Genomic DNA, 23,203 nt, shown 5'->3' on the forward strand with positions numbered 1-23,203 from the left:
GCTAAAGTTAAGCTGCAGATAGATTTATTTATATTAAGTTCTGAAATTTGTGCAATTTCATTCATACTAATGAACAGTTGAAAGAAGAGTCCAAGTGGAAGTGGCAATGCCAGTAAAAACGTAACAGTGGCAAGTAGAAATGTCAGTAAGCGGAAGAGTAGAAACTCATGGCAAACACAGGGAGATGAGGATGTTTTCAGTATCAAGACTGTGCCTTTTATATAGTGTTATTAAAAGCTGGATAGAATCAAAAAGAACTATTTTAAAAACCAGTGTCTGAAAAGGTGGGTATATTTTTGGAAGTAAATAATCTGACAGCTATTGTGTGAACAACTGTTTGAATAAGCAGTAAGTAGCTTTTGAGTTGCACATGATTTTGAGTCAAAGGGTGTTCAGTCACAGCATTTGCTGGCAAAAAGAAGTTGATTGGTCTATGGACTAGTGGTCATTTATCCATGGCAGAGAACTTTTTGCCTGCTTACAAATTCATGATTGGTTCTTAGGTAGTTGAACTGCTTGGAGCTGAGAATAGATTACAGAGAAAGAGAGGAACAATCAGTTCTTTCCAGGTTCTCTGTTCTTGGCAATTAAAACTCACTGTGAATTAAAGAAAAGCAATTTATCTTTCCTATAACAGTTGATGAATCAGATAAATCAGAGACTTTATATAAAATAATTAGCCACCGACCAGTGGAAGTAACGGAGAAAGACGACTGATGCAATGTGTTGGTCAGTGGAGCAATCATGAAGATCATCTCAACTGAAGAGCTTGGGAACAAAGACTACTTTCCAGTCTTTCCTCTCTGTTCATAATCTACTTGTGTGTGTGTGTGCATGTTAGTAAAGGGGAGTTTATCAGGACCCTGGGTTTTAAGTAGTGTTATAACTGTTTACCTGCAGCTAGGGTCTAATTACTTTCGTAAGTAGTGATACTTCTTTAGCACAGAAACCTGATCCATGTTTCCTATCAATCTGGGGCTGTAAGTCCGGTAAATTAGGGAACTGTGAATACTTTATAAAATTTGTAATTGTTATGTCAATTCCAGGAGTAGCAGGACTTAATTTCCAGTGTGTCATCCCTGTGAAGCATAACATCACATTAAAATTGTGTCATTTAAAATGTAGCTCCAACTTCCCAACTTCTTGTGATGTTTATATTGCTGAAGTCAAATAATTGGATAGTTCTATTTTGCTGACATAAAAAACAGTTTGTTATTGTAAGTAGACTGCATGCTCTAGGCTTCTGCTTGTTTGTAAACTTGAGCAATTGCTGAAAGATAACTTCTATCTTCTTTCCAGAAAAAGCTACAAAATACTGTGATGAAACCGGGGACTGGTTTAAGCATCCGGAAACCAATCGTACTTGGTCCAACTATACATTATGTACTAAATTCATAGGTTATAAAGGAAAGGTAGGTTTCACTTACCCTTAACTCAGTTATTTCCTGATACTTGCCCCCCATCCCCTGAGGAAAGTTTGGAATAGCCTTGTTCGGTGATGATGGAAGATACATTGTGCTGATTATGTCTCCAACCCTAATTAAGAGAAAGTGAGGACTGCAGATGCTGGAGATCAGAGTCAAAACGTGTGGCGCTGGAAAAGTACAGCAGGTCAGGCAGCATCCGAGGAGGGGAAGAGTCAATGATTCATTCATACACCCTTCATCAGGAATGATGAAGAGCTTATTTCTGATGAGGGGTTTATGCCCGAATCGTCAACTCTCCTGCTCCTTGGATGCTGCCTGACCTGCTGTACTTTTCCAGTGCCACACATTTTGACTCCAACCCTAATTAAGTCTGTGTAGTATCGGCTTAAAGGCGGCTGGCTGCATAGAGCCCAGGTGAAACCCTTGAGTGGACACTTGTGAACCACTTCAGGATCAGCAGCTGTTGTGAGAAACAGCAGCAGGTAGAGACTCATAATTCAGAGAGACCACCCAACAAACCCTGTCAGGAATGCCTTTGGCCTTCAAAGGAGAGATCCTTCAATGTACTGATCTCTGATCTAATAATGTGCATGGGGGAAGGGAGGGGAGGGGAAGTGTAGGAAATTACCCCCAGCTCTTACTGTTGGTTGCCCTCTGCCCTCTTGATTGGCTTCCCTATTATGAAAGTCCAGCTCACTTACCTGTCTTTAGAGGATCTATCACCAATCTCTATCACAGGCCTGAGAGAAAAAGTAGTAGGTACCAACGCTATAGCCTCTGTTTGCCTAGCAATTTTCAGGGTTGTGATATCCAATTGACAGTAGAGAATACTGTAGTTTAGTTTGTGAAAGGCTTAATACAGACAGGGAAATAAGCACCACTCACTATGAAAATGTCATATGGACTTGTGGGCAAAACAGTTCAGGATCTACCATCTGGTCCTCCTCAGATTTTCTGTAACAATGTCTAACATGTCAATGTAGCCTGTGACTAAGTTGCTAACATTCAATAAATGATATATTGTTTACAAAAGAGACTCTTCCAGTTGGACCAAGAAGTCCTTTTCTTGAGCACATGAGACCAAGCATCCTCTAAGTTTAAAGACGATAGTAGCAGCATCTTTCACCATGAGTAGCAGCTTATACAGGCAGTGAGCTAACATGTCCACACAACATGGTGGCTGCAGTACAGATCTGATTTGCCTACTCATACAAAAAAATGGCCAGATGTGTTTCAAGATATTCAGACTCTTATTTAAGTTACCTGCAAATACAATACTGCCAGCTGGATTTAAGAACATTACAGAAGTAATCCTCATTGAGGAAGAATACTCCAGCGAATGGCAAAAGCATTTCAGACCTGGTAAGAGAAGTACATCAACAAGAGAGTTAGTAACTTCCTTGAGAAGGAGAATTAGTAACTCCAAAGCAGAATCAGACTGCACCATGAGGTGATGATCTGTAAAAATAGATCTGATTAGATTCCCTACAGTACGGAAACAGGCCATTTGGCCCAAAAAGTTCATACTGACCCTCTGAAGAGTAATCCATCCAGACCCATTTCTTTATCCTATATTTACCCCTGACTAATGAACCTAAGACTATGGGCAATTTTAGCATAGCCAATTTGCCCAACCTGAGCATCTTCAGAGTGTGGGAGGAAACCCACACAGACATGGGGAGGATATGCAAACTCCACACTCACCCAAGGCATGATTCAAACCCGGGTCCCTGGCTTTGTGAGGTAGCACTGAGCCACCATGCCACCCTGTGTCTGAGTTGGAGGTCAGTAGTAATCAAACAGGCTCAGAGGCTCCATGGATAAAGTTTACAATCTCTGAAGGGTCAAGGGGAACTTTAAATTGGTGCAGCAATCCAGGCAGAAAAAGCTAGAAGTTAAAAAACTTCCACCACAAATCTAACATCACTGCCAAGCAAATGAATATCACAAAGCATAACTGCAGAAGTGGGAAATAAAGGGCTACAAACAAAATATCACTTTGAAGCTGCGCATTTCAGACTTTCACAAAACTAGTAAGTAAAATGAAAATGTTGACCAGATTAAAAATCTAAGAAGGCATGAGAGATAAGTTTACAAGACTTTATTCAGGCCATGTAAAACATGGAACATGTTTTCGAAGAGCTGAAATAAAGGAGAGGTCATTCATTTTGTCCACTAAGTCCAACTATCATTCAGTAAAATAATAATTAAAATGAGAAATGTTTATGAAAGCTGCAAACCATGACTTTCATAATGAGAGATTGTGAAAAAGACAGGAATCCTCCACTTTACCTATCATGGATGAGAATTATCCATATTATTGGTGAAAAGCAGATATCTTCTATTTTAGCTCAAAAATGTGGAAAAATCATCCAGTAAAGCAGCAAACAATAGCAGATTCAGTATTATTGCAAAATTAGAAAAAGTAAATATATTTATGAATTTTTAAGAAGATATGTAGCTCAGGTTGAGGTTCTGGATGTAGGTTTGCTCACTGAGTTGGAAGGTTCATTTCCATGAATTTCAATGGAAATGAATCTTGCAGCTCAGCAAGCAAACCTGCATCCATATATATGAATATAGATGATGGTGTTACAACCTACTAACAGGAAACAGTTGGCACTTTTGAAAAGGTTCAGAACATCTTTGGCAATTATGGCAATGTCAGAACAAATAAAAATTCTAGAAAAACCTACTTTTAATAGAAGAGTTTAGCATCCAGGGGAATCCATAGATGATTTCAGCAATCATCGCTCCAGGTTAGCAATACTTGCTCACTGATACCTAGATGGGTACAACCAGGACCACTCGACTCTTGACCTTATTACAGCCTTGGTTCAAATGTGGAGGAAAGTGCTGAATTCCAGAGATGACAGTGAGGTGAGAGTGACATCAAGATTGAGTGTGATATCAAGGAGGCCGAGCAAAACTGGAAACAATAGGAATCAGGGGAAAACTTTCTGCTGGTTGGCGTCACACCTGACACATTGGAAGATGGTCCTGGACATTGTAAGTCAATCATCTCTGCTCCAGGACATCTCTGTAGGAGTTTCTCAGAGTGGTGTCCAAGGCCCAGCCATCTTCAGCTGCTTCACCAATGACTTTCCCTCCACTCATCAGATCAGAAGTGGGGATGTTCACCAATGATTGCACAATGTTCAACATTGTGACATTTGTGACTCCTCAGATACAGAAGCAGTCTATCTTCAAATGCAACAAGATCTGAATAACATCCAGGCTTGGGCTCACAAGTGGTAAGTAACATGTGTTCCAATCAAATGCCAGGGTATAACCATCTCCAATAAAAGACAATCTAACCACTGCCCCATGATATTCATTGGTGTTGCCATCACTGAATCCCCCACTATTAGCATCCTTGGGGTTACCATTGACCAGAAAGTCACCTGGATTCTGCACATAAACACAGTGGCAACAAAAGAAGGTCAGAGGCTAGGAATACTTCTGCGAGTAACTCACCTCTTGACTTCTTGAAGCTGTCCACCATCAACAAAGCACAAGTCAGGAATATGATGGAATACTTTCCACTCATCTGGATGGGTGTAGCTCCAATAACACTGAAGAAGCTTGTCACCTCCCAGGACAAAGCAGCCCACTTGATTGTCATCACATCCACAAACATCCACTGCCTCCACCAATGACATTTAGTAGCAGCAGGTGGATGCATTGAGAAAGATGTACTGCAGAAATTCACCAAAGATTCTTAACCAGCATCTTCCAAACCCATGACCACTTCTAACTAGAAAAACAAGGACAGCCGGTATATGGGAATACCACCACCTTCAAGTTCCCATCCAAACCACTCACCATCCTGACTTAATACCATTCCTTCACTGTCGCTGGGTCAAAATCCAAGGATTGCCTCCCAAAGGGCATTGTGGGTCAACCCACAGGACTACATTGGTTCAAGAAGGTAGCTCACCACCACCTTCTCAAGGGCAATTAGGGAAGGGCAATTAAGGAAATGTTGGCTCAGCCAGCAACACCCACATCCTATAAATGGATTTTAAAGATGTCAAAAATGCGACAATGGTCACTTCCAGTCAGAATTCTTAAGAGACAAAATGATTGTAGGAATTGCTGATGAATCTTTGTCAGATTTATTACAGTCCAAAGAAGATCTGACTGTAGAGAAAGGCCTTCAGTTGCACCATTAGTCAAAAGTTTAGAAGCAATGCAAAATAATTGTAAGCAGAGAAGTCCAGCTCTGAAACAGGAGATCAGTGTAGTCAATTTAATTATTAAGGTACAAAACAAAAGACGACTCACGTAAGAAGCCATTTCAGTGAATACAACAGGCTCCCGATATTAAAAATTCCGGTTAGCACTGTGGAGCAAGGAAACCTCACAGGCATATACAATGCCAAACTGTTAAATATGAAAGTTTTTTCTGTTACACAGTATGTCACTTTTAGAAAAAGTGCAGATGTGGAATATAGTTTCTGAAAAATGAGAAATTAAATTGCTAACCGCACAAAATGTTTAATGAGGTACAAATTCTACAACACAAAAAAAAATAAATTAAGTAATCAAAACATACAATGTGGAAAGCTAATATTTATAGCAATGGTCATTTTACGAATCTCAAGCTAGCCCAAGGCAAATATTATATGATAGTGACCATGTCTAACACAATACTGTTTACAGTTGACAACAGTGCAATGACATGCTTCCGGTGGCATAGCACTTAAGGTTAATAGCATGCCACAAGCAACACTTCAATACTAGCAACTCCAAATAGTAAACAACCTGAACGTTATTTCACAATCCACAACCGAGAATTATCACTCTTGCTTGGGAAACAAAAACTGATTTTGATCTTCTTCACATTGTACAAGGAGTTAAATTATGTAAAGTTAAGTAACGGCCACTGAAGGTCAAGAAACAGCTGGTCATATCTGATCAAAGGATATCTGGTTAAAGATTTCATAGGACTTACTGGACTCATGGTGGAACCCAATCAAAAAATAGAATCTATTGAGATTAGTTACAAAGATAGTATGAAACAAATTTCTTATGCTAATGAGATGAGAAGCTGTGCACAAATTGGACTGGCACAAATGTTCTCCATTGCTATCAATAGTGAAGTGTGCTCAGATTGCAAGAGCTAGTAAGGTTCATGAGGAAAAATGAGGAATGGAGGAGTATGAAGTAAAAAGCATAATCCACTTGACCCAATTAATGAACTTTTAACAGATATAGCTTGAAGTGAATAGAGCTTGATGAACAAATACCAATGTCAGGTTCAAGTTTGATGTTCGAGGCTAAGGTTACTCAGAAGAGGCAGGTTCAAGCAGAATGTTTAATTATATTATCTTCCAAAGAGGAATACTTAACCATTAAGACAGAAATCATAGCAAGCCAGAAACAATCGTCATAATGCAGAACTGAGGAAGCAACTGTGTAGATTTCACCAATATTGTAACTGCTGGATGTGAATGAAAGTCCAAATCAATCGCCATATTGAAGTACAAGATTTACATGGTTTATTGCAAATTTACAAGTGGATTGACAATGAATTCTGCAGACATAGGTTGAAGATGTAGTCCATATAACTCCACAGAATCCATCATTGAATAGGGATGGCTTATGTCCAATGATTCAAGATACTGCCAAAAGGATATTGCCTGTTTCAGCAGTGTTCTCCATGAAGTAATTCCAAGTGATTGTGTGTTCTCAGTTTAAAGTGACCTGTATACCTCAAACTGTCAGGAAAAGAACCAAAGACAATGAGCTTCTGCACAGCAAACAACTGGGTCTCCCAAATCTGATATGACCACATCCCAGAGGAATAATGAAACCTCCAGATGGGCTAAATTTGTAAAGTCAGACACATGAGAATATATAGGGTCATGGTAAATGATAATAAGTACAGTAATATTAGTGAATAAATTAAAAATTGCAAGAGATATTTGTTTATGGATCTGAAAGGGTCTGAAATGGTTGATAATGAGAAGTCCCATAAGCACCCCCACTAAAATGTCATGTAGACTTGAGGTCAGAGTCTTGACAGGTCGAGGTAAATGGATATAATCTAATTAACATGTGGAACATGGTTGTAGAATGACAAAGACTAGGAACTGAGGGTTTTCAATGATATTTGACATTTCAGAATGATGGGCATAAAGAAAAGGAAGTGGTATTGTGCTGATAGAAGGGATGAGATCAGTTCATCAGTAAAGAAGGATCTCAAACCGGATGAACAAATTGTGAAACCTTGTTTGGGTGAAGCTAACAAATAATAAGGACAACAAAAATTGGAATGAGTTGTTCATAAGCCACCATATGAATTTATGATCATTAATACATTCACTATCTACTGAACTATATATTTCAAAATTCTGGAATGTTGAATATCAGATTGCACAGACTTATTGATATTCAGCCCCATTAATTTCCTCAATACTTCAGTTTTCTTGCTGATACTATTTTCCTTCACTTCCTTGTTTCCTAAATCAAAAGGATCTCTCACTCTGAGAAATTAGGAGCATCATATTAATCAGGAAATCATTACAAGGGAACCAATGGATAAATCAGCAAACAGAAATGTCTTTCATCTGCATATAGCCTGGATAAACTTAAAGCTCATGCAGTGGAGGATTTCTGAGAGTTTCTGGAGTGTATTAAACAAATAGCCTGTTTTTTGGTGTAAAACTCACCAAACAGCAGGCTAATTTAGATCTAGTATAATGTATAAAAAGTGCGAATCAACAATTTTGCTGTAAATAAACATTTAAGGCTGCGTGACCATAACATGATAGCTAGTTCAGTCTGAAGTGAGGATGTTAAACACTTGAACAGAGGAAATTGTGAAGGTGTGAAGGTAAACTGTCTGAGATGGATTTGGAATAATTTGTTAAAAATTATGCCATTACGAAAGCAATGTGTACTTTTTAAGAATTATTGTAAATTTTAATACAATAATGAATTCTTTGAAGATACAAAAACTTAAAATGTCAGTCAATTATAGTTGACAAAGGAAATTAAGAAACGTTTAAGATTAAAAGAAAAGGCTTATAACATTGCCATGAATAGTAAAAAAAACCTGAGGACTGGGAAAGACTTTGAGAACAATAAAGGCAGATCATGAAACTGAATAATAAAGATAGAACTCAATATGAATGTAGACTAACAACAAACACAAAACTGGACTGTAAAAGCTCGATTTGTGTGTACAAAGGAAAGATCTGGCTATTTGGTGGATCTACCTCAAGTACTGCCAGGACAATTTATGTTGGGAAGATGAAAATGGCAGATAAAATTAGTACTATGTGTCTTGGCACCTCAGGGAGAATCAAGAAATCTCCCAGAATTTGAGATTCAATTAATTCAAGAGAACGACAAAGTAAAGGAAATCTGTAACAGTAAGGAAATTAATCCAAGATTCTGAAGAAGAATCATACTGAATTTGAAAACTTAACCCTGACATTCTCTGTGTTTGTTTCAGATTTCCAAAATCCCCAGTATTTTGCCTTTATTAAAAGTTCACCAGAGTTGTTCCAGAATGATGAAACTGTTTAGGAAGAGAGTTTGGGAAAACTAGGCCAATTTTCTTTAGAGTTTTGAAGTTTGGGAGATGATCTCATTGAAACCTACAAAATACTTAAAGGGAGAGATTGGGTATGTAGGTAAGATGTTTCCCCTGTTTTGAGAGTGTTGAACCAAGGGACACAATTACAAGACAAAAGAAAACAATTTAGGACTAAGATTATGATTTTTAAAAATGCAGGTGTTTGTGAATACGTGGAATTTCCTTCCCCAAAAGACTGTTTTAAAAAAATCATGTTGTAGGATTGGGTGTCACTGGCTGGCCAGCATTTATTGCCCATTTCTAGTTTCCATTGAGAAGGTGATGATAAGCTGTCTTCCTGAACTGCTGCAGCCCACCTACTGCGTAGTGACCCACAATGCCATTGGAGAGGAAGTTCCAGGGTTTTGACTCAGAGGCAGCGAAGGAATGGTAATATATTTCCAAGTCAGGATGGTGAGTGGCTTGGTGGGGAACTTGAAGATGGTGGTGTTCCCATATGTCCTCTGCCCTTCTAGATGGAAGTGGTTGTGTGTGTGGAAGGTGCTGTCTGAAGATCTTCGGTGAATTTCTGCAGTGCATCTTGTAGATAGTACACACTGCTGCTACTGAACAATGGTGATGGAGGGAGTGGATGCTTGTGGATATGGTGCCAACCTAACGAGCTGCTTTGTGCTGGATGGTGCACTTATCCAGGCAAGTGGGGAGTATTCCATCACGCAGATGACATGTGCTTTGTAGATGGTGGCTAGAGGAGGTGAGTTACTAGCTTCTTAGTTTCTGACCTGGTCTTGTAGTCACTGTGTTTATGTGGTGAGTCCAGTTGAGTTTCTGGTCAATGATAACCCCCAGGATGTTGATAGTGGTGGATTCATTGATGGTAACACCCTTGAACACCAAGGGGGTGGTGGTAAGATTGTCTATTATTTGTGGTGGTTACTTGTACCCTTGTTATTACTTGTTGTATAAGCTTATTCATTGTGTTTTTTTAGAGATTGACAGATTTTAAATATTAATACAATCCATTTAAGCTAACTGATAAACCTTTACCTAAAATTGTTTAGCTAGCAACAGTCTGGTGAGGAAATGATAAGAAAAGATTCAAATTAGATGTCAGGTGATGAAACAACACAAGTTCAAGCAGAATATTTAAATGATTCACCTTCTAAGAAAGAACTATCAGCACTAATGACAGCTAACCAGCAGCAGTCCTCAGATAACATGACTGAGTATGTGAACATGTTGGATTAATCAGTGAGACAATTACAAAGGGAGACTGAAGATGTTCAACCTAATCTACAAGTCAAAGCAGAGAACTTACAGACTTCAACATAGATGTATTTTCACATTGAAAGTAAGGATCTGGATACACAAATTGAAGATGGGCTATATGTGATTCCTTGAGAGCCAACATTGAAAAAAGATGACTAAAATACACTGATTCAGGGCATAGTCAAGAAGAAGCTACATGGCAAAGAAATCCAATATATTGTCAAAGAGAAGTTGTATAGTTCAGAAATCCAAGAAATGACAAAAATAAGAATGCCTGTTTCAACAGAGCAGCTGCCTTCCATAAGCAAATTCATGAGGTTTAGGTCAACTGGATGATATTTTGGGTCAACTGCCTGTTTCAGCTGGGAAGAGCTCTGCTGCAAAAGAAGCTCAGGTGATTATGGCCATCCGAATGTAGTGATAGACGGATAACCTGATTTAACAGGAACAACTCCAGCAAAGACACCCAATAGATAAAAGATACCCCAAAATAGAGAGACTTTACAGACCACACAGTGTCAACAATAGAATCAAGAACAACAGTTTTCAAACCAAAGGCCTGACAATATTTCAAGTCCCAATGTTGGCAGTCAGTGAAATAATGTGCAAATTAAGCTTGTTATAGTTTGTGATATCTAATTACACAAGTCTTAAATGCCAACACTTACATTTAAAGCAGCTTAAAATGTATTAAATTTATTATAATTTCCAAAATTTTAGGAGGCTTCCCAACAGAATTTCTTTTTTATATAGCAATACATTACCACAAACTTCAAATTACTTTTCCCATGTTAACTGTTAACATACTTGAAATGTATTTCTGCATGTTTTGATAGCAGGTTATTTGTTTAAAGTGAATGGGTTAACAAAGAGAAGAAGGCAGTACAACTCCAACACATCATTCAATCCTGCCATTTGCAAATACATTCCACAATGTCACAGAATGTTATGGCTGTGCTGTTTTTGTCTCATTGCAGTCAATATTAAATAGAAATACCAGCAATTTTCATGGTTCTTAATGAGATTTGATTCAGTGACTAATTTGAAGAATTAGCAGGTGATGAATATTTAACAGATAAACTTTAACACAATGCACCCTCTCTTTCACCTCAGGTAAATACATCAAGCATTGCATCCACTGAAAATTATGATGAAATTACAACTGAACCATCATCAGTTGAAACTGCAGAAGACCTAATAATGCAAAAGATAATGGATGCACAGTTTAAGTGTTATGAAAAAATGGTCAGGGACCCTTTATATGACAAACCAGGTAAGAGACAACAGTTAGCAAACATGTTTGCTTACATTTCAATTTCTGTTCCATTTTAGTCAATATTGTTAATGGTTCTGTTTCTTCAGGTACTTCCAATCACCTCTTTAGTGCTGTTATTATCATTCCACCCTCCTCAAAATAAAAGACATATAATTTCATGGAGTATGCACCACCCATCTCAAAGCTCCATGTCCTCTTCAACTTCTTTGGACATGTCATCAACTCTTCAGTCTGACTCCATCTTTCCAAGAATCCTCCAATCAAGATGGCCCCCACGTAAAAATACTGAATCAGTTCTTATCAAAGTCATAAATGACACCCAATGTGATTGTAACAAAGGTAAACCATCCCTCTTCAACCTTTCTGCAAACTTTGACATGGTTGATTGTGCCATCCCTCGCTCCACTGTCTCCACAACAGGATGAGACTGCTCTCACCTGGTTCTGTTCTCATCTATTAAATTGTAACTTGAGAACCAGTTACAATGCTTTCTCTCCCTTATCCAGCATTGATCCACCGACGCCCCCCCCCCCCCACCACCCCCCCGCCCTTTTCTACCTAACTTTCAATATCTGCTCCTCCTTGGTGACAATGTCCAAAAAACACAGATTTAGTTTTCACATGGACAGTGGTGACTTCTAGGTTTACCATGCAACAGATTTATGCAAATTCTTTACTGTGTCTAACTTATAAGACTTTGTGTCTGACATCCAGTTAAAATGAGTAGAAATTTTGTCAAACTAGTTGGAAAGATCAAAGCCATTTTCATAGGGTCATAGAGTCATAGCAAATATAAGATGGAGTTGTACAGCACAGAGACCACCCCTTGGTGAAACTCGTCGATGCCAACCAGATATCCTAAATTAAACTAGTCCCATTTGCCAGCATTTGGCCTGTATCCATTTCAACCCTTCCTATTCATTTACCCATCCCATAGAGATGTACAGCACGGAAACAGACCTGTCGATCCAACACATTATGCCGACCAGATATCCTAACTCAATCTAGTCCCATTTGCCAGCACTTGGTCCATACCCCTCTAAAGCCTTCTTATTCATATACCCATCCAGATGCCTTTTAAATGTTGTCATTGTACCAGTCTCCACCACTTCCTCTTGCAGCTCATTCCACGCACATCACCCACTGTGTGAAAAAGTTACCCCTTACATCCCTTTTAAATTTTTCCCCTCTCATCATAAACCTATGCCTTCTAGTTCTGGATTCCCTACTCCAGGGAAAAGACCTTGTCTATTTACCCTATCCATGCCCCTCATGATTTTAGAAATCTCTATAAGGCCACCTGTCAGCCTCTGACTAGATTAGATTAGATTACTTTACAGTGTGGAAACAGGCCCTTCGGCCTAACAAGTCCACACTGACCCGCCGAAGCGCAACCCACCCATATCCCTACATTTGCCCTTTACCTAACACTACGGACAATTTAGCATGGCCAATTCACCTGACCCGCACATCTTTGGACTGTGGGAGGAAACCGGAGCATCCGGAGAAACCCACGCAGACACAGGGAGAATGTGCAAACTCCGCACAGTCAGACGCCTGAGGTGGGAATTGAACCCGGGTCTCTGGCACTGTGAGGCAGCAGTGATAACCACTGTGCCACCATGCCGCCCACATTCCAGAGAAAACAGCCCCAGCCTCTCCCTTTAGCTCAAATCCTCCAACATCCTTTCAATCTTTTCTGAACCCTTTCAATTTTTACAACATCTTTCCTATAGCAGGTAGAACAGAATTTCACACAACATTCCAAAAGGGCCTAACCAATGTCCTGTATAGCTGCAACATGACCTCCCAACCCATATACTCAATGCTCTATCCAATAAAGGAAAGCATACCAAACGCCTTCTTCACTATCCTGTCTACCTGTGACTTCACTTTCAAGGAACTATGAACCTGCACTCTAAGGTCTCTTTGTTCAGCAACAGCCCCCCAGGACCTTACCAGTAAGTGTTTAAGACTTGCTCTGATTTGCCTTTCCAAAGTGCAGCACCTCACATTTTTCTAAACTAAACACCATCTGCCACTCCTCAGACCATTGGCCCATCTGACTCAGATCCTGTTGTACTCTGAGGTAACCTTCTTCATGCAATATCTTCTGTTTTCTAGTCACCAACTCTATCCATTCCCTGGCAATTGTTTGAAGCTGAATCAAACTGTAACTTTGGTGTCATATTTGCCTCTGAGATTACCATTTGCCATCATGATGAAGACCACCTATTTTGACCTCAGTGACATTGCCTGACCCCATCCTGTCCCAGATAACAAGACCACAAGACCAGATAATCTACAGTTGAAACCTTCTCCATCTCACTTAATTATCATTCTGATTATTCCATCATTTTTCTGGTCAGTCTTTCACATTTCAACTTTCCATGATCTTGAGTCATCCTAATCTCCGTTATCTGTATCCTTAGATGTACTCAGTCCCTTTTTCCTATCAGCCTTCTTCTTACTGACCATCATTGGCTCCTGCTGAAGTAATATTACAAATGTAAAACTACCAACCTGTTTGCAAATTCTAGGGGGCTTGCATTTGAGATGAGAGAGGGAAAGTTCAAAGGAGATGTAAGGGGCAAGGTTTTTACACAGAACGTGGCAGGTATCTGGAACACGCTGCCAGGGCTGGTGGTGGAGGCAGAAACAGTAGCGGCATTTATAAAGGACTTTTATATAAACACGTGAAACACAAGAAATGGGGGGATATGGATCAAGGGCAGGCAAAAGGGATTTGTTTCATTTGGCGCCATGTTCTGCCCAACATTGTGGGCCGAAGGGTCTGTTCCTGTGCTGTATCATTCTACATTCTATGTTCTTTGTAAATTACTAAATCTCCCTATCCCTGTAAGTGCCTCTAGTTTTACAATTCCAGCTCTGAAATAGTTACACTGCACTTAATTTTGATCTTTTGGTGTCTGTCTATTTGTAATCTGAGATCCAGGTTCAAAGGCTTCCCTTTCTGATCCTGCATTGCTCCCTCTGGTGTTCCACAGGATTGACCCTCAGTTCTCTCCTATTTCTCAATGATATGCTACTCTCTGGGGGCATTCACCAATAGAAAGCAGATTTAGTTTTTATACGAACACTGTCAAATTACAGTTTGCTGTCTCAGAAGGAAAAAATCTTGAAAAGTTGCAAATGGCACAAATGAAAACAGAAAGTGCAACAAAAACTCAGCAGATCTAGCAGCATCTGTGGTGAGGCAAATCTGTTGTGGCTTAACATTTCATGTCCAGTATGACTTCTTCAGAACTGAGGGGGCCTGGAAAAATCAAAGTTTCATGCTGTTGACAAAGGGAAAAGGATGAGCAAGTGGTACAGATGATAAAGATGTCTCCAGCAAATAGCGTTGGGGTTGGTTATGATAGTAAAAGAACAATACAGATGAAAATACTGACAGTCCCGGCTATGAATGTGTTCCATTCCTGAATCTGTTCGCAAGTCAATTTGTATGCACCCGGTAATGCAGTACAGGAAATACAAAGCAGCTGTTCCTAAGTACAGGACATGTTTGTGTGTTGGTATACTTAAAAGTACACCTGTGCTTGGGATTGCTTTTGCAAGTATGAGTGTGCAATAAGTCAGACATGCATATTGTTCATGGTGTGTGTGTGTGTGTGTGTGTGTGTGTGTGTGTGTGTGTGTGTGTGTGTGTAGGCATAGTATCCAAATACAGGACAGAGATGATCATGGTCTGAAGTTGTTGTACTCAATGGGGGTATGTAGAACATTCTCATCTGATACCTCCATATTCTAATCATTCCAACATTCTCGTGGTCAGCTTCTGACAGTTTAAGCTGCATAGATTTAAGGTCATTCAAATTTGTTATATGTGCCTTTAGATGCACTAAGTCCCTTTCACCTATCAATATTGTTTTTGCTGAACAACATTTGGCTCCACTTAGGCATTACCTCAATGTTAAGATTCTGTCCTTATTTTTGAATCTCTCTATGGCATTGCTTCACCCCAACTATACAATTGTGACAACCCCCCCCCCCATCCCCACCTGGTGTCCACACTTTTCTAATTTTGGTCTTTTGACAATTGCTAATTTTAATTGTTTTCTCATTTAGGTTGATGCTTTCAGCTGCCGAGGCCATAATCCCAGGAATTCAATTTTCTCATCTGCCCTAAAACTTCTTTATATTTTTTGGTGTCAAATGTTGTTTTATAATGCTCCTTGAAATGTTTTATTTCAGTAAAGGGACTATATAAATGCAATTTCTTTGTTAGAAATATTATCAGATATTCAGCAATGCTTTTTGACTTGGCAGGTCTATATTGTAACCGAACCTGGGATGGATGGCTATGCTGGGATGATACACCAGCTGGAACCCTCAGCATGCAGAACTGCCCCAATCATTTTAATGATTTTGATGAAACTGGTAAGTGAGTTGTATCTTTGCAGTCCTTTTATAACTCTTGAGGATGTTAATGCTGTAGTATCCTTGTAAAGCAACTTAACATTGATGATGAAAGTCATTCTGACATCTTACTGAGTTGCTGAGCGTGGGTTTAAGGAACCTGCACCAGCATCATGCAGTGTAAACACTCACTGAGTGTTGCTGATATGACACCAGCTCTGCCCTTTTCAACCTGAGCACTCCAGTTAATACCTTCTCTTAATGGCACACAGCTCTGCTTTGCTCAGCAGGATGCACTTCACTAGAGCTTTTCAAAGGGCTCACAATGGGGCCTAATTGCTGATGAATTTTTACCAATGCTGCAGGAGGTTAGTGAAGTCAGTGGGTGTCTGAGAGTGAGCGAATGAGAATCATAAAACTGAGAATGAGTTACACACGTGCACGTACACATGTCTGCACATAAGCATGCACAGATAGAAAGGCAACCTGATTCTCATTCATATATTAATTCCACTGAGTGTGCACCACAAGAAGCGAAGCAAATTTGGTGTTAAGTAAATATAATTTCTAAGCTTGGCTCCAATACCTGCCCCTGCCACTACCCTTTCCTGACATGAGTTGGTCAGGAGTTAGTTTTTCAGTCGTAAGAGAATGGTTAGCGAGAAAGCAGGCTACACCACCAGTCTTCATCTGGAGGCTCACTGAAAATGTACAGTGGTGAAACATCTGAAAACAAAACTTACATCTCAGCGAGCAAACCTACATCCAAGAATGGTTACATTGGTAAAGCTTACAATAGAGTCTAGAGGCAAATAAGAGGTTTGTGCATAAGGTGGCTTGGATTGGTGTGGTAGAGATGGTAAGTGTGTGTGGAAGTAAGGATGTATTAAGGGTGAAGCTGGAGGGATTTTTGTTTTAAAAATTGCATTTCTTTACAATTTCAACAAAGTGCCGATGCATCAAAACAGGTCTACCACCTAGTCCACCTGGGGATCCAGTATGCTCCACTCCCATTCCAGGGAAGTCTACTCCGGAAACCCAACACCCACACAAATTCCAAATAGCAGGCCTCATTCTCCCAAGGCAGGTTTTCAGAGAAGGGGAAAGACCTGATATAAGAGCAAAACATCAATCCTTTGATAATGGAAGATCTCTACAAAAGTGATTTGGTTAGATTACTTACAGTGTGAAAACAGGCCCTTCGGCCCAGCGAAGCACAACTCACCCACATCCATTCCCCTACACCTAACACTACGGGCAATTTAACATGGCCAATTCACCTAACCTGCATATTTTTGGACTGTGGGAGGAAATCGGAGCACACCCATGCAGACATGGGAGAATGTGCAAACTCCCCACAGGGAGTCACCTGAGGCGGGAATTGAACCCGGGTCTCTGGCGCTGTGAGGCAGCAGTGCTAACCACTGTGCCACCATACTGCCCATAGGATTCATAGGCAACTGAAACGAGAGAAACGATTTTAGCTGTAAGACTCCAGAGGTTAAAGAATCTTTAGATTCTGGACCTGATCAGGTGTACCCCAGAACTCTATGGGAAGCTAAGGAAGAGATTGCTGGACCCCTTGCTCAGTTATTTTTGTCATTAATAGCCATGGGTAAGGTGCTGGAAGACTGAAGGTTGACTCATGTGGTGCCATTATTTAAGAAAGGTGGTAAGGAAAAGCCAGGGAATAGACTGGTAAGCCTAACATCAGTGTTGCCTGACAAATTTACCGGCATTCTTTGTGGAAGTTACAAGTGGGATAGATAAAGGGGAGGTAGTGGATTTAACATATTTAGACTTTTAGAAGTCATTTAATAAGATATCACATATTAGAATACTTAATATGATTAGAGCCCATGGTGTAGGATGTAGTACATTAGCATGGACAGAGGTTTGGGTAACAAATAGAAAACAGAGAGTTGGGATAAGGGGGGGGGGGCATTTTCAGAGTGACTACCTGGTGTGCCACTGGGATCAGTTCTGGGGCCACAATATTTAACATGTATATAAATGAATAGATGATGGAAGTGCATGTACTGTGGATTTAGGTTTGGTCCCTGAGCGGGATGGTTCATTTTCAGACATTTCGTCACCATACTAGGTAACATCTTCAGTGAGCCTCCGGACGAAGCAATGCTGTTGTTTCTTGCTTTCTATTTATATGTTTGGGTTTCCTTGGGTAGCTTATGTCATTTCTTGTGGTGATGTCATTTCCTGTGATTATGTAATTTCTTGTTCTTTTTCTCAGGGGGGGTGGTAAAAGGGATCCAAGTGAATGTGTTTATTGATAGAGGTCTGGTTGGAATGCCATGTCATGTACTATATCTAAGTTTGCAGATGACACAAAAATAGATGGGAAAGCAAGCAGTTAGGATGATAAAAATAACTCATAACGTTTCAAAAATAAAATTGAAATGAGTGGGCGAAATCTTGGCGACTGGAATAAAACGTAGGAAAATGCGTGATTATGCATTTTGACAGGAAGAATAGAAGGACTGAATATTATTTGAATGGGGAAAGATTGCAAAAAAGCTAGAGAACAGAGGTATTTGGGATTCTTTATCCATGAGACATAAAAAGTTAACATCCAAGCTCAGTGGGTACTATGGAAGGCAAATAGTTGTCCTTTGTTTTATAGGGATTAGAATATGAAAATAAGAAGATTTTGCTAAAACTATAGAAACTTCACTAGACTGATACTAGGTATGGAGGGTCTGTCTTATGAGGTGAAGTTGAGTAAGTTGGCCTTGTATTCATTGGACTAAAGAAGAATCAGAGACAACCATAAAGGAAATATAAAAGATCCATATGGAACTTGACAGTGTACATATGAAAAGGTTATTTTCTCTTGTGGGAGAGTTCATGACCAGAAAATATAATCTCAGAATAAAGGGTCGCACATTTAAAACAGAGATGAAGAAGAACTTCTCTTCAAGGCTAGTGAATCTTTGGATTTTATCGCAGACAACTGTGGCTGTTAAGTATATTAAAGGTTGAGGTAGACAGATTTTTAATCAATAAGGGAATCAAGGGTTATGGGGAAAAGGCAGAAAGTAGAATTGAGGATTATTAGGTCAACCATGATCTCGTTGAATGGTTTCCAGACTCTATGGACTGAATAGAGAACCAGACTCAATGGGCTGAAGGCTTATATCTGTTCAACATCTTATGATCTTAAGTATATTAGAACCAGGAGAATGTGAAGCTGAGGTGACTACACCTAGAACAGTAAACTTGTGCAAATGGGAAGAGTACAGCTGTGGGATTGACTGGAGGAGATATGAATGTACGTGTCACCAGAAATAAGCAGAAGCTCCAAAAACACTCAACATTTACATGAATTTTTAAAACTGTGAAGACTGAGTAAATAATATCCTCATTTTTGATAAGTATTTGATTTGCAATTTAATAACTGAGTGTACAGGCAAGTTGAGTTTGGAAGTCTACTTATTTAAAGTATAGCTGAGGTCTAAGAACTGATCCTTATGGTCACTGGTGGGTAATTAGTGTAAGTAACTGTGTTCATTAAATGCAACTGACTGTTTACGATACAGTTGGCATTCATGTTCTTTGATAGTTGTGTTAAATAATTAAAATGTCTAAATAAAAACATTAAAATGTTTTAGTTTTAAAATGTAGATCTTGCTTTTAGTAAATATCTCAGTTTATACATTCCTTAAAAAAAGAATCTTATTGATCCCTACCAAAATCATAAAAACTGTCAGAAACATATTATTAACTGTGAGCCAAGGGGAAAGAGAAAGAACTCAGGTTTGAAAGGAGGAGAAAAATAACACTATTCAGCTAGCTTTTGCAAAAGTAAAGGCTAAACACGTATTTTGAATTAAAAAGAAACACAATTTAATATAACAACGGTCTTCTCAATTTCTACCCAAGGTCACCCTAAACAATTAGCAGTGCTATAGCAACCTCTATAGATCATTCGCTCCTGTGCTCTATAATCTACCCTAGTTACTGATCCCTCAAGCCCAAACTTCTTAGTATTGTGTTTTAACCCCTCCATGCGCTCACCTCTCTATTATATTCTCCATCCCTACACTGACCTGAACATCATAATTGCTCCAACTCTGAGATATTTTGCATTATATCCACATTATTGCAACTAAGGTTAAAAAAAACTCTTGATCCTATACATTAGATTTTGCATCCTAAACCTCTTTTCCTCCCAAGTCTGTCTCTTTCTTTACATCCAATTCTTTATCCAATCTGTTCGACATTCTTATCAATATCACCATTCTGAGGAAGGGTCACTCGACCCAAAATGTTGACTCTGATTTCTCTCCACAGATGCTATCAGAACTGCTGAGCTTTTTCAGCAATTTCTATTATCGTTTCTGATTGGCAGCATCCGCAGCTCTTTTGGTTTTTCTTGATATTACCTTGTTTGGCTTGACTCTGATTACTGACTGATTATATTCTTGTGAAGCATCTCTGGAATTTCTTTCTATGTTAACCACAAAAATGCAAATTGTTTCTGAGAACCTACCGATGAAATCAAAAAATCCCTCATGCTTCCAGACTGAGATTTCCAGTGTGCTGACTGTAGTTGCTGAATGGAGGTGGATCCTACTGGACGAAATCATTACCTTTTTTTTGAAAGAATGGTTGAAATAACATTGGAATGCATTGCTAAACTGCAGCAGAAAGCCTATGTTGCATAATATTCCAATTAGCTCTTCATGGAGTTGAGTGCTTAAATATGTCACATTTCTGAGAAAATCTATTCTATATCTATGCTAATTTAGTTCAAGCAATTTCGATATCTATGGTGGCTTACTGTGTGTGATGTTGCAGTTAATGATCATGGCTTCCTTTACCCTGTTGCAGAATTGCTGATAAAGCTATGTGAATTTGTATTACTTTATTTATCCAGGCAAATAGGATCTGAACTGGCTTGGAAAAAGAAAAAGAATCCTGTTTATTGCTGTGCAAATATAAATACAGAAAATGTTGAATAACTAAGGTGAATAAAACACATTTTTTAATAATATCCAAAAGAGCACAATATTCAATTTTCCAGTCAGCACTATTTCACTTTATAAAATCAGATATCCTTCGGTGTCTTCCTGCTATAAATGCCACCACTCTCCAATAGCAAGTTACTGGTTGTCAGTATTTTCCTTTCTACCATCATTTCCTTTTTTTGATGAAAAGCATCTCTTCATATCAGAAGAACAATTTTCTAAAAAGAGAACAAAATGCAATTAAATAGCAAGAGGACAGTTAACAGAAGGGTGGGCTCAATTAGGACCATCCTTGTGAAGACAGAAGCCGTAATTAAGGCACTAAGGTAACACTGCATGTTTCTTTGCTGGAGAAGACGATTCTGCCAATGCAACAATGAAGGAATTAGAAGCAATAATGGATCAGATACCAATTATTTTATTGTGTGTCTGGGTCTAATTCTAATTAATCTCCAAGGCACTGTCTCTTGAGTCCATGGCACTTTCTGAAATTCTGTAAGAACTCATTATTTACAGCTTAGCACATACACATACATTCTCTCAAGACTCTAGTTCTGTGTATATAAGAACGTGACGCTGATATCATGAAATTATTATACATTATCATCATTACACATTCAACTGATCTCTCATTATTCTACATCCCCCTCTGAAGTCTTTAACACCTTAGTGAACAACTTCTTCCAATGCTCCTCCCTCCACCACCAAGTCTCATAATTCACAGGGTTAGTCTTCATAGTGCAGTGACCAGTCTCCTTGATCAGACTTCGTCTCATTCTGAGACCTGTGATACTTTGCTCTCTTCCATCCCTTGATTGTAGAGGTTTCTTACGCTTATCCTTTTGAGAAATGGTTCCATTGTTCTACTGGTTTCCTACACAATATTATCGAAGCATTATGATTTCACCTTATTATCCCTTGGTCTGTTTCAATCTAATACAGTCTCAGTTTTTTATTCTTTCTCTCCATTTTTTTGATTCCAAATCGATGTTTATGGTAAAATTTATCTATTTACATTTCCAGTCTGTTTGTTGTTTTTTACGCCTGTTCATTCTGAAATGTAGGCTTGACCTCTTCTATAAAGCCTGAATTGACTTTCTCTGTTTCACTTATTGATATCCATGACAATGCATCTGTTATCATTTGGTGCTTATCCAAATATATTCATATATCTATATATTCAGCCATGACTCACTGACATCAATCTGAAACATTGAGTCCTGAGCAGTATCCTAGTTATTGTTTTTATTCAGAAGAGAAACCAATGGTTCATGGTTTGGTTCTATTTTAAACTGGGAGTTCAGTACTTAATCGATTTTTTTTCTTTCCATGCCCATGTTGTTGTTAAATCCTCATTTTCAACTGTTACAATTATTAAAGCAAGTGATCCAAAAGCATAGTAGATTGGTGCACACTTTCCTTTTTTTTCACCTAAGAGTCCTGCTCCAAAACCCTAAGCATCCCCCATAACACAATCCCAATCCCTTTGAAGATGTGTCTGCTTTCACTATGGATGGTAGATGCAGATCACAGTTTTCAAAGTGTTCTGAAAAGATCAGGAGTTACTTGATTTTGTAAAATGCATTTTCTGTTTTTTTGATAATTATAAAACCATTGTTCACCCTAGCATCATAGCTATCTGAAAGACTTACCTACTTTAAGTTTGACAAAACAATTTCTCATTTGGTTTTTCATCACAAGAAATCATTGCAGGTCTATAATTTTCCTTAGCAGTGGAAATTCTTTGTTGACTTTTGTTTTACTGTGATTTCAATGACTGGATTATGTGTCCAAGAAATGTTATTCTCCATTGTGCAAACTTACCATTCTTTCAACGTGAGACGTACATTCTGAAATATTTTGATGAGTGATGACTGTTCTAATTCGTCGGTCATGTTCTTCTTTTGTGGATTGATGTATTAGTATGTTGACAATATTAGCTCTGCATTGCCTTCCAATGTGTTTAACAATGTTCTTTGAAACATTTCTGGTGCAGATGCTATTCCAAGTGTAACCCATTAAAGTAATATTACCTGGAAAGTGTGTAACTAAGCTTTCCTCTTGTTGCATCATTGAGGGCTGCTGCAATTTAATCTTTTGAAACCATTTAAATTATTCGGATAATACTGAGATGTAACTGTACTTTCAACTCCTGAATTCACTGATTTCTTCTACAATTTGATTTTTTAATTTAGATTTGACAGATTTCTCATGTTCCTTCATTTTAATGCACAGGAATGATGCATTTTTAAAAAAAATCTATCCCACTGTGTGACAGTTATGCCTTTACACTCCATACGTTGACCAGAAGGTC

General features: G+C 38.8%; 1 protein-coding gene across 2 annotated transcripts in view; it reads left to right on the forward strand.

Annotated features, from left to right (window-relative positions):
• calcr (calcitonin receptor) overlaps positions 1-23,203 on the forward strand; it is a 267,197-nt gene that overhangs the window by 132,344 nt on the left and 111,650 nt on the right. For both annotated transcript variants that reach the window (XM_072575487.1, XM_072575488.1), the window contains exons 5-7: positions 1,300-1,412; positions 11,359-11,518; positions 15,812-15,922. In XM_072575487.1, coding sequence (XP_072431588.1) covers positions 1,300-1,412; positions 11,359-11,518; positions 15,812-15,922 — 384 coding nt within the window. The remainder of the gene's footprint in view (positions 1-1,299; positions 1,413-11,358; positions 11,519-15,811; positions 15,923-23,203) is intronic.

This window comes from Chiloscyllium punctatum, chromosome 8 (assembly GCF_047496795.1).
Source record: "Chiloscyllium punctatum isolate Juve2018m chromosome 8, sChiPun1.3, whole genome shotgun sequence".
Classification (NCBI taxonomy): domain Eukaryota; kingdom Metazoa; phylum Chordata; class Chondrichthyes; order Orectolobiformes; family Hemiscylliidae; genus Chiloscyllium; species Chiloscyllium punctatum.